The sequence below is a fragment of the Podarcis erhardii genome, assembly GCF_964252035.2.
Source record: "Podarcis erhardii genome assembly, chromosome: 15".
In the NCBI taxonomy this organism is placed as follows: domain Eukaryota; kingdom Metazoa; phylum Chordata; class Lepidosauria; order Squamata; family Lacertidae; genus Podarcis; species Podarcis erhardii.
The window spans coordinates 28,131,767-28,148,514 of NC_138505.1; the positions used below are offsets into that span (position 1 = coordinate 28,131,767).

Sequence of the window (16,748 nt, forward strand, 5' to 3'; positions counted from 1 at the left end):
AGTTCTCCAGCTGAGTATAACTGCAAGAAAATGCATTTGCTAGGGCAAAGTGTGCATTTTAAAAATGGCATATATTCGCGAACACAACATTAGCACTGCATTATGTGAGGGGAAATATATATATTTGCATATTAGGGAAAGTGCAAACAGAGAAATTCACGGACGAATTTTCAAAGGGAATTTTTAAAAAGTGAGAACAATGTGGGATTGTAGAGAATTGAAGGGAAAAATGGAAAAATGAGAAAGTGAGACTGACAAAGTTGTCTATTCCCACTGCATAGTGGGAGTAATATCTACCTAGGGTTGCCATATTTCAAAAAGGAAACGTCGTTGAGCTTTTTTTTAGGAATACCCAGAAATTGTTGGGATGCAGAACCTCCTTTAAATATTAAAGTGGGTGTGGTCGAATCTGTGTCCCGCTAGACATTGCTGAACTACAACTCCCATCATCCCTGCCCATTGCCTATGCCTGCTGGGGCTGATGGGAGTTGTAGTTCGGCAAACATCCCAAGGGCCAAATGTTCCCCATACCCACCTTAATATTTAAAGCAGGTTCTGGATCTCAGCCCCAGCAAAACCTGGCTGCTCCTTTAAATGAAGCCCTGTATCAAATAACCTTCAGGACCGGGACCCCCAGCTGGGAAGTGTATTTAAAAAGGGAGATGAATGCAAAAGGGCAGTAAGGGCGAGGGCAGCAGCTTCAGGGCTTGCACTGCACATGTGTCAGGAGCTCCACAAACCTACTAATTTGGCAGCCGCTGGGGACAGCTTTCATTTGTGATTCAGTGTGTTTGCTTTGCTGTCTGCTGGAATACCAGGAAGGAGGTAGAAGTCTTACAAGATGGTGAGCAAGGGGCAGGGACTAAGGGGGACTTTTGCCTAGGGTTGGAGGGATGCTGCTGATTTAGGGCCCCCCTTTCCTTAAGGAGGGAAGGGTGGTTTTCGTCTTCACAGCTGTGCCAGGATTCTAGGGAGAGCTCTTATTCTGAGGCCAGAGGAGGTTCCAGGGCTCTGGCTGGGAAAACCTTTCCCAGTGCCAAAGTTTAGCTCTTCCTAAATAATACCTTTGAGTGCAGAGAGAATCTCTCTCCTACAGAAGAAATCATCGGCATACTTACCTTAACACAGAGCATTTAAAGTGATGCTTAAGGGTCTATAAAAAATGGACTTCTTCATCTGGAAGCCTCACTTCCAAATGCATTGATGGGCTGAAGTTGCGAGCAGGCTGTAGCTATAGGGGTGTGTGCATGTACACTCTGCACATGCCCAGAGACCTGTTTCCTCTTCCCCCTGCGTCGCATTCAAAACAGGCTCTAAAGTCAAGCAAGAGAAGGCTTAGATTATGGAGAAGGAATTGCAGGTTGTAACATGTGTTGTTATTCTCAAATAATACCAGAGTCCCAGCTAGCTGCAGAAGTGACTGCCTCTGTTTTGTCTTCCTGCTCTACTACTTGCAAAGAGGCAATGAGAAAATTATGCACAGTTTCTGGGTCGATACCTTAGATCAGGGATGTGTTCTTCCAAATCCCACCAGACCAATAGGCATGCGAGCTGGGACTGATGGGCGCTGGAGTCCCATAACATGCAGACCTTGCCCTTCAGCCTGAGAGCCAGATGTGGCCCTCTAGACATCTTTAGGTGGTCCTTGGGCCACGCCCCTCACTGGTCCTGCCCTGCCCTACGTCCTCTCTAGTGATTACCTATCTGTCTGGGGTGTGTCCTTGAATGGCAACCATGCCTGTGTGGAGAGTGGGGTGTGTTTGGCCACACCCACTTCTGCCACACTCACCCATTGGAGGCCAACAGTAGGGGGCGCCAGAGTCAATGACAGGAGGAGCCAACTAATTCTTGTTTAGTCCCCTTCTTCTTCCCTGTGGAGTTGTACAAGGGCAATACTGAGACTGAGGGGAAAGGTGGCAGAGAGAACCATGCCCTGGACTGGTTGAAAGTAAAAAGTGTTATAAGAAAAATACCTCTAATTCCTTTATGGAGTAACTAGAGCCTGTATAGAGTCCCCCAGGAGATCTCTATCGGTCAGAGAGAAAGCAGAGGCCAACCAGAATACATTGAAAGCAAAGCGGCCACTGAGCCTGATTAAGGAAAATAAACTGTTGCAACAGGGTCCCCACTCACCACACGCAGGAGGGAGGAGAACCCCCCAAAATTGTGTACAAGCCCCTATACAGTGGTACCTCGGGTTAAGAACTTACCGTATTTTTCACACCATAGGGCACACCGGACCATAGGGCGCACCCAGTTTTTAGGGGGGGAAATCAAGAAAAAAAAATTCCCCCAGCCCCAAAGAGCAGCGTACAGGCTGCGCACAACCTCTCCCTGCCGGAGGGGTTGCGCATGGCTATGGCACAAGCCAAGGCAGCGAGCAGGATGGATCCCGCTCGCTGTTTTGGCTTCCCTTTTAGCCCCGTGCAGCCTCCCGGGAGAGGCTGCATGGGGCTAAAGACTCCATAGCCCCGTGCAGCCTCTCCTTGCCGGGAGACGCTGCGCAGGGCTTTCCTGGCTTTACTGGGAGGTGGGGGGATTCACCCACCTCCCGCAAAACTGGCAGAAGCTGCACAACTCCTTTAAAGAGATCGCGGCTTCTCCTGGCTTTTCTGGGAGGTGGGAGAAGGGACTGATGCGGCCAGTCAGTCCCTTCTCCCTCCTGTGGAAAAGCCCGCAAGAGTGCACGGAGCTTGTGTGGAGCTCTTGGGGGCTTTTCCCGCCTGCCTCCCCCCTGCATTCGCTGCATAGGACACACACACATTTTCCCTTGCTTTTTAGGAGGGGAAAAGTGCGTCCTATGGTGCGAAAAATACGGTAATTCGTTCTGGAGGTCCGTTCTTAACCTGAAACTGTTTTTAACCTGAAGCACCACTTTAGCTAATGGGGCCCCCTGCTGTCGCCGCGCCGCTGGAGCACGATTTCTGTTCTCATCCTGAAGCAAAGTTCTTAACCCGAGGTACTATTTCTGGGTTAGCGGAGTTTGTAACCTGAAGCATATGTAACCTGAAGCATATGTAACCCGAGGTACCACTGTAAAGACTTTAAATTGCCCACCTTGTAACCCAAGACCACCCCCCAAAACATCATACATGCATCACAGAAGGAGGCTGTCTCCAGCAGAAATTTGAGTGTGTTGCTTCTCTCCTGTCTGACAGGATACCTGATAATGCCTTAAGGTAAAGGTAAAGGGACCCCTGACCATTAGGTCCAGTCGCAGACAATATTGGGGTTGCGTCACTCATCTCGCTTTATTGGCCGAGGGAGCCGGCATACAGCTTCCGGGTCATGTGGCCAGCATGACTAAGCCGCTTCTGGCAAACCAGAGCAGCGCATGGAAACGCCGTTTACCTTCCTGCTGGAGCGGTACCTATTTATCTACTTGCACTTTGACGTGCTTTCGAACTGCTAGGTTGGCAGGAACTGGGATCGAGCAACGGGAGCTCACCCTGTCGCGCGGATTCTAACCGCCGACCTTCTGATTGGCAAGTCCTAGGCTCTGTAGTTTAACCCACAGTGCCACCCACGTCCCTGATAATGCCTTACTTGACTGCATTTTCTGGGTAGTCATTCCTTTGAGATGGTAAATACTTTAGTTCCTGAATCTTTTACACATACAGTGGTACCTAAAGTTACATATGCTTCAGGTTGCATACGCTTCAGGTTACAGACTCCGCTAACCCAGAAATAGTGCTTCAGGTTAAGAACTTTACTTCAGGATGAGAACAGAAATTGTGCTCCGGCAGCGCGGCGGCAGCAGGAGGCCCCATTAGCTAAAGTGGTGCTTCAGGTTAAGAACAGATTCAGGTTAAGTACTTAACCTGAGGTACCACTGTATTAATAGTGTGCTCAGTTTAACAGATACTTGCCAGACTGTATTTGCAGGGAGGTGCAGACCCCTACAGTCCAAAGACAATTGGAGATCTTTTCCCATTTCCTTCCTCCTTGCAGAGAAATATTTGAGTTCAATTTGGGAGGGTCAAAATGGCTTGCTCTCCTGTACTATTTCAGACACGTGGTTTATATACTTATGTGTGTGTGTTTGCCTTGTACATTTATGAACATTTATTCTATATTTGAGACCTTAGAATTCTTATAACAAAAGACAGGCAGGGAATGATAGGCTGAGGTTAGTGAAGCAGTGCCCCAAAGTTTAAACTTCTATTGCATTAGAATGACGTTCCTTTGGGGTTCCTCTCTAGCCAGGCATGTCTCTTTTGAGCTGCAAAAGGTTCCTTTCCCCTGCCCTAGAGGCTGCCACATATACAGGAAAAGGGAGAAAATCTATGAAATTCTGTGTTCCTCAAGGGGTGCTGCTAATATCCGCAACTAATAAACCACAGGCGTCTGAAATTCAGAGCATTAAGCTGCAATCCTAAACTCACTCGTTGGAGAGTCAACTCTCATGGCGCTGATTGAGACATGCCTCTGTGGCACGAACACACACAGGATCCCAGTTAAGAGAGCCTTTCTTGAGTACATAGTTGACTAGACTCAGTTAAGATTGCACACATTCCTTTCATTGTCATGTGATAAGCTCACAAGATTTTGGCAAGTCTTTCCTGGTAAGTGCATACGTGTGTGCAGAACTGGGGCAATTAGAAAGATAAAGCGTTGATGGAACAATGCCCCAGATTTTGCCATTTCTTTGGTTTTTGTTCTAGCAGGGGAAAAGGGCTCCAGATGTTCCAAGAAATAGTTTGCAAAGTATAAGTACTAGGACCAGAGCACTATCTCTGTGAAAGGTTAGGGTAGAGGGTGATGTTGTGAAATGTTACATAATCCCCTCATTAAAAGTCACGGGTGGGGGGGAGAACCTAGACTTTTGCCCATCTTGAAGTTTATGATAAATTTCCTTTTCCGTTTATTTACTAAAGCCTTTCTACTTGCTCTTCATCCGAAAAAGGCTCCCAGAGCCACTTTCGTAAGATCCATATCAGGTGAGATAGATACACGAGGAAGTGGGAATGGGGAGGGAAGAGGAAAGCAAGCAAACTCTTGAGGTTATCAGATTCTTACAATGACTGTCCCCGCCACTGTGGAGACTACTTGTACCTGGGTTCACGTGTGAACAAGCCTAAAGTCTAACATTTTTTGTTGGCGTTTTTGCTTCTACTCTTCCATCACCGGCTTGAAAAAAACAAAACAGTTGGTGCTGGTGATTGGAGACCTTCACATTCCACACCGATGCAACGCTCTCCCGGCCAAGTTCCGAAAACTCCTCGTTCCTGGGAAGATTCAGCATATCCTCTGCACAGGGAATCTCTGTACCAAGGAGACCTACGATTATCTACGGACATTGGCTGGGGACGTCCACGTGGTCAGAGGGGACTTCGATGAGGTAGGGGCACAGCTTCATAACTTTGTTACTGGCTGCCAGTCTGGGAAGATGTAAATGGGGAGCTACTCCTAAGTCTGTGATGGCCTGGGATTCAGACTTGGATGCTGAACCTGAGGAATCCCAGCCTGCACAGGATTCCCCGCCTCCAGAACCAGCTGAGCCAGGGCAGGGGCTTGATCCTGAAGGGTCCTCACCTGTGCTGGATCCTCAGGTGCAGGCGTCAGCTGAGTCTGCTCTGGCTCCTGAGGTGATGGAGGACCCATTGCCTGCAGGTGCTCCACTCTCAGCCCTGTCAGGGGAAGCTGAGGTTGCCTCTGGGTCCGATAACCCTCCAGCATCTCCTGAGCTGCAGAGGCTCAGGGCAGAGAGGCGGAGGGAACTAAGTTCCTGCAGGAGGAGTGCTCGCCTCCAGGCCAGGAGAGGTGAGTCACCTGTGGACCGGGGCCACCCAATGCCTCGGGGCAGATAAAAGCCGGCCAGCTCCAGTCCCAAGTTGCGGGAGCAACACTGTTGGTAGCCTGTTCCTGCTTGCACCCTGTCCTGCTCTTCTGCCAGAGTTCCTGACCTCACCTGACTCCCTGCCTTGGACCCAGCTTCAGCTTTGGCGGACAGCCTCCATACCGCACCCTTGACCTCGGACTGGACTCGGACCTCACCGCACAGTTAACCCTCAGGACCAGCACAAAGTCACATTTCCACCATTTGTTTAAAGCACTGTGATACCCCTTTAAACAGTTATGGTTTCTCTCAAAGAATCCTGGGAGCTGTAGTTTAAGGGTGTCGAGAGTTGTAAGGAGCGCCCCTTCGCCCAAACTACAATTTTCAGAGTTACCTGGGAAAAAGCACTTTGGGAATTGCAAGGGGAATAGGGGAGTCTCCTAAAACTCACCCTGAACAAACTAAAGCTCCCAGAATTCTTTGGGGAAAGCCATGACTGTTTAAATGTACGGTGTGGCCTATATAATAATGTGCAGCCCCCTCCTGGAGAATTATGCCTGGGGGTGGGAGAAGAGACTGCTTCCTCCATGTACCTGTGTGGGCAGCCACCCCCCACCCTTGGTACAATGTACAGTATCTTTCCCAATCCTAGTAAGTTAGTGTAGTGTTCAATGGTGATGAGACAACAGTTTCTCTGGTTGGAGATGCAAAATGATGACTTTTTCTTTTCTTTTCTTCTAAAAATTATATTAAATTTCTGTTTTACATTTTAGAATATTCATTTAAGCAACCTTAATATCAATGACTTCCCTTCTCTTTCCATGGTACATTTTGCAGATCACAAATCCCTGCATTTTTTACAAAAACCAAACCATTCCGTATTCCATTATTACATCCATCAAAACTTATTTGCGCTCTTGAATTTATCTTAATGCTGCCCATGTTTTCAAAATATACACAATTTTCCCCCATATATTCAATAAACATTTTCCAATCTTCTTTAAACATATATTCTTCTTGTTCTCTTATTCTATATGTTAAGTCCGCAAGCTGTGCATATTCCATTAAGTTGCCATTCTTCTTTAGTTGGGACTTCGCTTGTTTTCCATTTTGGGGCTAATAAAACACAGGCTGCAGTAGTGGCATACATAAATAACCTTTTCTGACACCTGGGAATTTACGTCTGAATTATCCCCAACAGAAAGGACTCTGGTTTTTGTTTTTTTTAAGTACTTTTAAACATTCCCCTCCCCCCAATTCATTATGAATTATTTCCCAATATGCCTTTTCTCAAGAGTTAGCTCAGAAATAAATATACTAGAAGGAATGCTGTGTGTATTTATTTAAAAATGAAGGGGTCTGACCTTGTATTGTTGATTCTGACCTGCGCATCGGTTAACAATTAACCACGTCCGCCTTTTCTTTTTCTTTCTTCAGGGAACAAGTTACCCTCTGCAGAAAATAATCCTGGTCGGGCCATTCAGAATCGGCTTGATCCATGGCCATCAAGTTATTCCCTGGGGCGATCTGGACAGCTTGGCCATTTTACGCAGGCAGCTCGATGTGGACATCTTAATTTCAGGACATACACACAAATTCGAGGCTTTAGAACACGAAAACAAGTTATACATCAACCCAGGATCAGCCACAGGAGCTTACAATGCCTTGGACAGGTGAGACGGTAGATCTTTCAGATCTTTCATCTTTGATCCATCTAGCTCAGTAATGCCTACTCGGACTGGCAGCAACTTTCGGTAGTCCACTGGCAGTAGGAGTACAATATGGGCATGTCTTTAAGTTAACATCTTACATTAAAAACCCGACAGTACCAAACTATCAAAGGCTTTTCACCAAAGCCAGACTAAACGTCTTTCCTTCTACAGTGTTGGATGGCAGGTTGAGAGGAGTTCCCTATCAGGACAGACTTTGCTCGTGTGCCCAAGACATCGATTCCATAAAACATATTTTGTTGCACTGTGCAAAATATGAGCAAGCCAGGGCTGAACTGATACTACCCTTGCTGGTACCTTTCCCTGGAAAATCAGAGGCTCACTATGTCAGGTTCCTACTGGAAGACCGGACAAATGCTAGAACGTTAGCAGTGGCAAAGTTTTTATCGGTGGTTGCAAGAACAAATGATCCCTATATTCTGAACAAAATGCTTGTTTAACCTGGAGGTAGGCTGTATGAATTGTGTATTGCTTTGTAATGATTTGTTGGGTCTCTGGACCGTAATAAAGATTGATGATGACTTTCCAGGGTTTCAGGCAAGGTGTCTCTCTCAGTCTTACCTAGAGATGCCAGGAATTGAACCCAAGACCTTCTGCATGCAAAGCAGATGCTGTACCCTTGAGCTAGGGCTCAGGGCAGAGGAATCCATGAGGGAATGCATAACATGTGCATTTGTGAAATGTACAGTGTATCCTGATTCCTGAACAGATCGGCTCCTGAATGCCGCAAACCCGTAAGCAAGTGTTCCAGTTTGTGAACATTTTTTTGGAAGCCAAACATCCGTTTCAGCTGTTGGCATTGTTTCCAGGGCCAATCAGAAGCCGTACCTTGCTTTGCGAATGTTTTGGAAGTCGAACAGGCTTCCAAAATGGATTGAGTTCAGGAAACAAGGTACCTCTGTACAGTTGTCCCTTGGATCTCGAACGCCTTGGCTCCCAAATGAATCAACTCCCAAATAATCGAAACCCGGAAGTGAGTGTTCTGGTTTTTGGAAGCCAAACATCTGACAGGGCATCCGTGACTTCTGCTAAGCTGCAAGAGCTTCCTGCAGCCAACCAGAAGCCGTGCTTTGGTTTCTGAACGTTTTGGAAGTCAAATGGATTTCCGGAACGGATCGCGCTCGACTTCCAAGGTATGACACTATTCTATAACCCTGCCTATAATCTTCTTGTTTAGACATTTCTTCTGAGATGTTTAGGAACCTGAGGTGATTTTCATCTGTTTTAGTATTTTAACTTTTGTATGTTTCAAAGTATGGTTGTGAATTTTTATTGATTTATTGTTTTATCTTTTTGTAAACTGCTTTGAGGGGTTGTTTTTTTTTTACAATCAAGCATTGTGTATTTTTTTTTATGAAATAAAAGAAAACAAATATTCTGCATACAGAAAATTCTGCAACCCTAGAATTCTGCATCTGAATATCTGAACGCAGAATTTTAGGGCATTATTCCCTCCCTGACCATGTACTTTGAAGAAAATCTGCAATGTCCTCTATTAATTATCCATTAGCTGGCGCTGGTAATTTTTTTTTTTTTTGAGAACTGATGCATCATTGCTAACACAAATTATTTTGTGACTTCCAGAAACATCACTCCTTCCTTTGTACTGATGGATATCCAGTCCACCGTAGTTGTGACTTATGTGTACCAGCTCATTGGAGACGATGTGAGGGTGGAAAGGATTGAATACAAGAAGCCTTAAATCAAGCTGCCTTTCCTCTCAGATGCTTCTTGCCACCGACGGTTTTGACCAATAAATGCCAAGCGGCTGCACATTACTGGAGCATTTCAGTGGGAATTTTGTGCTTGTAACTGCTTGTGATCTCTTTCAACTGAAACACGTAGGAGCAATAAACCTGTTGCAAAATGAACTATATTCCCTTTTTTTAAAAAAAAAAAGAAGAGAAAAAAAAAGAGGAGGATAAGTTTGGAAATGTCATACAGTGGAGTCTGGACCATTTGGGCAAATTATCCCCTGTCCCACCATCCTCAATCTGTTCTCTGCCAGCCTCTACTCCCTTGCCTTCTTACAATATTCAGTCCGGTGTGTGTGTGTGTGTGTTCCTGGCTATCACCCTCCTTCCCCCCCCCTGTGTTAAGCTTGTACAACTCAGCAAGGGGGGAGGAACAGTAGGACAAAACTAGAATAGGTTGGCTCTGCCTGCCGCTGGCTCTGGCTCCCTCTACTGTTGGACTCTCTGCCTTCTACCCTACCAGTCTCTGAGGACCAGCCACTGCATAGCATTCCATGAATATTTGCTTAGGATTAGGAAGTAGGAAGGTCTGAAGGGTGACAGGAGCACAGAAACATAATATAGGCAGGAGAAACACTCTTGTGTATCTGATTTTTTTTTCATATGCATGCACACACACACACACACACACACACACACACACACACACACATATATATAAAAAGACCATGTGAAGTGCATAAGTATTGATCAAGGTCATTGGCTTGCAGCTAATGCTAGTCCTGGAAGGGACGCGGGCGGCGTTGTGGGTTAAACCACAGAGCCAAGGACTTGGCGATCAGAAGGTTGGTGGTTCGAATCCCCGCAATGGGGTGAGCTCCCATTGCTCGGTCCCTGCTACTGCCAACCTAGCAGTTCAAAAGCACGTCAAAGTAGATAAATAGGTACCACTCTGGTGGGAAAGTAAACGGCACTCCCGTGCGCTGCTCTGGTTCACCAGAAGCAACTTAGTCATGCTGGCCACATGAACCTGAAGCTGTACGCTGGCTCCCTTGGCCAGGAAAGCGAGATGAGTGCCGCAACCCCAGAGTTGTCCACGTCTGGACCTAATGGTCAGGGGTCCCTTTACCCTTTACCTTTAATGCTAGTCCTACTTACAGTAATAATAATAATAATTAATAAAAAATTATACCCAGTGCCTTTTTCCTTAAAAAAAATGTTTAGGGGTACTCTCATTTTGTCTCAAGAAAACCACCATTTTATAGTTCAAATCAGGAAAAATAAATACAGTAAATGGACAAAAGTACAAAGATTCACAACATGTTTAGGGGTATGTGTCCCCACAGAAAAAAGCACTGTTTATACCCCACCCATCTGGCTGGGTCTCTCCAGCCAATCTGTGTGGCTTACAGCACAGAAAATATTGTAAAACATTAGACATTAAAAAATTCGCGATACAGGGTTGCCTTTGGATGTCTTCTAAAAGTCAGGTAGTTGTTTATTTCCTTGACATCTGATGGGAGGGCATTCCACAGGGTGGGCACCACCACCGAGAAGGCCTTCTTAGGACCTGTTAGTCATGACCATTAATTTCAGTGGGTCTGCTCTAGGTTGGACTAGTGTTGGAGACTACACTATGAACAGAATCAGGTTTGCCCTCCCACTTCTAATAGCACAGTGCATCTGGTCACATTTGCATTCAACCAGACTTCTGTAGTTCAGATGTCATGAGTGGATGGGGCCAAATGGAAAAGTGGACTGAGTATAGCAAGAAGTGAGGTTGCAGGGAACCAAGCAGAGGGGCCTTCTTTGTACTGTAGTGAGTTTTCAATTTTATATGTGCTGTAAGCCACTCAGAGTGGCTGGGGAAACCCAGCCAGATAGGCGGGGTATTAATGTTGTTGTTGTTGTTATTTATGATCATCATCTTTTACCTTTTTGTAGTAGACTAGTTTTGCACCCCTCTCTGACCTCCATCCAGTAAAATGAGAGGCTATAGCTGGAGCTTGTAGCTGTTCAAAAAGATGCACAAGTTCTTTGCAAAAACAAGAGTTAGCTACCCCTTGACCCTGGACTTAGACCAAGCCAAACTTTTTTCAAAGAGAGCCAGATTTGATGAAGCGAACATGCATGAGGGCCGATCAGAGTTGTTGACTTTTTTAAGGAAGTTTTTTCACCCCAGGAGATAAACTGCCACAGGGGCTGGATTAAACCAACTGGTGGGCTGGATTAGGTCCCCAAAATGGACTTTGGACATGCCTGATTTAGAGGAACTATCTGTTGCCTTTATAGCATTTGTGGGCCAGGATGGTTAAGGCATTGAGGACGGACAGGAGAGATGTATTTGCATATCTTTGCATTCACCACCTCACAGGGTTTAAGACAAATCAGAGAGGCTCTTTTCAGAGAAACCTTTTTGCTTCAGAGGAAGCCCAACTTCCTTGCATTCCTTCAACATGGCTAACATTCCTCTCCTCCTCGTCCTCCTTTTTGCTTTTTGCAGCGGTAATGTAGTGAATTTGTTGTTTGTGTTTTGAAATGCGGCGTTCCATCTCTTTTTCCTCCTCCTAGAAATATACTTTGAGAAGAGGACTTCCTCTATTACCTTGCTCCCTGTTGGGTTTTCTTCCCTTTTCTCGTGGCTTGGATGGAACAAATGTTTCTCTGACAACAGTCTCTCTATTTTCTCTGCTTTCTTTCAGGGGTCTTTAGCCAGTTTGTGTTGACTCAGACACCTTCGCTGTCAGTACCCCCTGGAGAAACAGCCACAATTCCCTGTACCAGGAGCACTGGGAAAATTGGAGACTACTATGTATCCTGGTATCAGCAAAAGCCAGGCAGTGCCCCCAAACTAATTATATATCAGCACAGCATCAGACCCTCTGGAATCCCAGACAGGTTCTCTGGTTCCTATGACATCTCGTCCAACTCTGCCACCTTAACTGTCTCCAACCTTCAAGCAGAAGATGAGGCTGTTTATTACTGTTTATCGTATGACAGCAGCAGCAAGTTCACAGTGATACAACCACATAGGGAAGTGTAACAAAAACCTCCTTGCAGACAATGGGCTTCTTTTGGCACTGGCTGCAGCTGATAGACATTTGAACTATGTCAAAAAACCACTCCTTTGGGGGACTGTTCTCCATCAGTTCATGAGAAGAGATTTGGCGAAATTATCACAGTGGGGTGCATGGTAAAAAATGAAGCAAAATACAGTGTTACCTTGGGTTACATACGCTTCAGGTTACATAGGCTTCAGGTTACACCCAGAAATAGTGCTTCAGGTTAAGAACTTTGCTTCAGGATAAGAACAGAAATTGGGCTCCTGCGGCACGGCAGCAGTAGGAGACCCCATTAGCTAAAGTGGTGCTTCAGGTTAAGAACAGTTTCAGGTTAAGAACGGACCTCCGGAGCGAATTAAGTACTTAATCTGAGGTACCACTGTACTGTTTAAACACAGTACAATATGATCAGGATCCTTCACATAAGGAAGCCGACACCAAATCTCTCTCTCTCTTTCTCCAAAGTCCATCTGGAGCAGGCGCAGAGGTGGTCTCTGCTTGCCTCCCTCTCTCCAGGAATCCTTTCCCACCTGTTTATATACCTGTTTGGCAGGAACTCATGTTCCAAAACACTGTTCCAGTATGATCACATCTTATCAGCCTCTTAGAAATCCTGTGGAACCTCACATTTATCTAGCCCTGTCTGAGAACCCATTTCATTTATCAAATGGATCATTTGTTAGCCGGGATTTGTTTTTCTTTTTGAATTTATTTATTTGGTTTTTCAGGTTAAAGTGTTACAATCACATATCCAACATACAACATAAAAACAAGATTCCAAAGAATCTCCTGGACTTCCCCCTCCTCCCATTTGTGGGTCCTATTGTTAGTCATTTCCTCCTGAATCTTTTATAATAATCCAAATCTTTCACATCTCCATTATGTCCAAAATTCACCATTAAACTACAAGTGATATTCCAATTCTACTAATGATTTTTGCTGTTTACATTGGTTTTTAAGATAAATTATAAATTTTCCCCATTCCCTATTAAAAGTTTGGTCTTCCTGATTTCTGATTCTTGCAGTCATTTTGGCATAATCCATCAACTTAATCTGCCATTCTTCTCTGGCAGGGACTTTATCTTCTTTCCATCTCTGGGCCAATAACATACGCACAGCCATGGTCATATACATAAATAGTCTTTTCTGTTCCTTTGAGATTTTGGCACCTTGAATTCCAAAAAGAAAGGCTTCGGGTTGTTCTGTGTTTTTTTTAGAAAAAGTTATTTTAAACATTGTTAGTTGGAATTTGAATCTTCTCATCCAGGTGATCGTCTTTATTTCAGGGCTCCCCAGTGTCAGTGCTTCTGCATTCTGATGCCCTTGTTGGAGTCTTGCCATCTTTCTAACTGGTCTTGAGCTTGTGCCTTCAATAACAGCACTTAAGCTGGTGAACTTTATCCCATTTTGAGAGCAGTTTTGCCGTGGAAATGTCAGTGTGCCAGGCTGCTTTTAGAACTCTGATACCTGCTGTCCTGTCTTGAATCTTTAGGGGTTGCTGTCAGACCACCTTCACCAGATTTAGCACCAATGTATGTTCTTGTAAATTCCCTGCACCTGCAGTGCCAAGTGAAGCAGAAGAGTGCACAGTATTCGTGAATAAATCTCTTGGGTCTTCCAGCTCCTTCCTGCACAGAGATCAGGTGCTGATAATCTGCATCTCTCTCTCTAATCTCAAATTTGTTACACTGGGCTGACCCTAAGGGGTGTTCACACATTACATTTAAGAATTACATTACATTACAGTGGTACCTCGGGTTACAGACGCTTCAGGTTACAGACTCCGCTAACCCAGAAATAGTGCTTCAAGTTAAGGACTTTTCTTCAGGATGAGAACAGAAATCGTGTGGCGGCGGCACAGCGGCAGTGGGAGGCCCCATTATTTAAAGTGGTGCTTCAGGTTAAGAACAGTTTCAGGTTAAGAACGGACCTCTGGAACGAATTAAGTTCTTAACCCAAGGTACCACTGTACATTTAAGATGCGGGTGGCACTGTGGTCTAAACCCCTGAGCCTCTTGGGCTTGCTGATGGGAAGGTTGACGGTTCAAAACCCCACAACGGAGTGAGCTCTCGTTGCTGTGTCTCAGCTCCTGCCAACCTATCAATTTGAAAGCACACCAGTGCAAGTACATAAATAGGTACCGCTGTGGCAGGAAGGGAAACGGTGTTTCCGTGCGTTCTGGCTTTCGTTATGGTGCTCCATTGTGCCAGAAGTGGTTTAGTCCTGTTGGCCACATGACACAGAAAGCTGTCTGCGGACAAACGCCAGCTCCCTGCTCTGAGTCCTCCCAAAGTGCTTTTTCCTGCCAGGAATATCTCCTTGAATTTTGTGGTGCCCGTTGCTTCCCTTAATGGAGAAAGGAGAGAGGTTTGGATAGGTCTGGAAGGTGGTGTTACTGTCTTCATTTTGCTAAACTGGGTTGATTTTATGAAATTGTCTCTCAAAATCTACCCACAAATGGAGATGGTTTTGAGAACACATGAAACTGGGGGCCACTAGGGGGCGCATTGGAAGATGGCTGACAATAACATCTCTCCGACCCACACGAGGTAATTTGGAGGCTATGATGGGAGTAATTAGCCTCCCTACCCCCCCCAGGATGGTGGGGGGGACTGCCCTTGCCTGCTGTGCCCTATACCACCCCCAAATTTGTGGGGATGGGGGCACTAGGCACAAAGCCCTCCTGTGGGATTTCAGCACTCCTGGACGCCGTCCCTGATTCGCAAGAACCTCTAGCTGCAAGAACTTCAAAAGAAACAATTTGGATGAAGGGAATGCACATATTTCAAGGAAGAAGGGGGAGTAAAGACTGCTAACAGAAGAGATCTCTGATAAAACAAGACAAGAATAAAACATGAGAAGATACTCCAAGACACGGTATGGCAAATGACTGATGGGGGAGGGAAAACTTTCCTTTCTTTCCTTATGTGATTAAACAAGAATCCCCTCCCCTCACAAGTCAGAAATGTCATTTTAAGGACTTAAGCTGTGGATTTAAGGCTGTGTGGAGATAAATTTTCGAACCAAAGCATGTTTTAAGAAGAGCGTGGAATGTATAAGAGCTTTGGAATGACGCAGTTAAAAATGCCATCGCCATATTGGGAAGTTCTGTCGGAGGTCTTGAGTCTGGGAGGAGAAAGAGAGAAATAGAGCTGTTTATATATTGTGGGTTAAACTCCTCAGTGGGACTTAAGAGCGACAGTTTTGCGAGATTATGATGGAAAGAGCAATGTAATCTATGAAGGAGATGATATATGGAAACTATCTCGATTTGAGGATTGGAAGAACGGAAAATTCACACAGGATTATTATTATTATTGGTGTTTATCGGCTTAAGGAGACTATCAGAAGAGATCATAAAGAAAAAAGAGAAAATATATGAACAAGATGTGATGTGGAAACAGCAAGATAAGACTGGATAGAATTATGAACTCTGTTTGGACTGATTTGGACTGATTTGGACATTAACGCAGCAGCAAGAAGATGATCAGAATTCCCCTTTGGATCTTGAAATATTGGTCCTCCCAACAAAATTTAAAATTCGGCTTTGTAATTCGGAATTTATGTGATGTGATTTAATTTGATGTGATTGGCCAGTTAATAAAAATTATTTTTTTAAAAAAAAGAGAACACATGAAATTGGTGTTAATCCACCTCTCCCTTGTGAGTCAGGGGCATAGCTGTCAACGTTTCCCTTTTTCAAAGGGAAATTCCCTTATTCCAAATAGGATTCCTCACAAGAAAAGGGAAAAATAGACAGCTATGGTCAGGAGGTGAACAAGGGATGCTGTCCTGGCCCATCCCTCTGGCTGCTTTTGCAATTCTAGCTCCCAACTTTTGCTGCAGCGCAAGGAGAGCGTGGAGAATGAAGACATCTTTGCCTTCAGGTTTTCCTGTGCAACTTCAGGACATAAATGAAACACACACATCCTCCCTCCAGACCAGGGCTGGGGGAAAATGTATTCAGCACAAGGGCCACATTCCCTATTTCAGGGGCCACCTAAAAGTGGTAAACATACAGGAGTCCAAAAGGGGGTGGACAGAGCAATCGATGTGAGACTCTTATAATTGCTCACTAGACCAATTCACATCCATGCCAAAGTCAGATGCACATGTCTCTCCATCCTCTGCCCAGGCAGGCCAGTGACACAATCACCATTCATGGATGCAGTCCAGGCAGACCAGAGCAATGGAGCCATGTCAGTGAGAGGCGTGTCCTTGGGAAAGGGGGCATGTCCTGGGAAAAGGCCAAGGATCAGAGGGACTACCAGAAGTTTGGCCCTGAGTCCTGAGGTTCCTCACCTCTGTGGTTCACAAGTCAAATAAATTATGTCCTTGTTTTACATCACCCCCTTCAGGCAAAAAAATCTCTGTGGTCATTTGTCAGACATTCATCAAATTTCCGCATGATGCCTCTAACAAAGCCAATGGATGCAGACCTATTTGCATGAGAGATTATTTCTCATTTCTGGGGATTTAAGA

General features: G+C 45.2%; 1 protein-coding gene across 1 annotated transcript; it reads left to right on the plus strand.

The window, feature by feature from the left end:
* Positions 1-767: 767 nt before the first annotated feature.
* Positions 768-9,380, plus strand: LOC309330927 (vacuolar protein sorting-associated protein 29-like). The gene is made up of 4 exons (XM_081842883.1): positions 768-844; positions 5,150-5,341; positions 7,217-7,452; positions 9,094-9,380. Exons 1-4 carry the CDS (start codon positions 842-844, stop codon positions 9,209-9,211), a joined length of 549 nt encoding a protein of 182 aa, XP_081699009.1. The 5' UTR covers positions 768-841; the 3' UTR covers positions 9,212-9,380.
* The last annotated feature ends 7,368 nt before the right edge of the window (positions 9,381-16,748 follow it).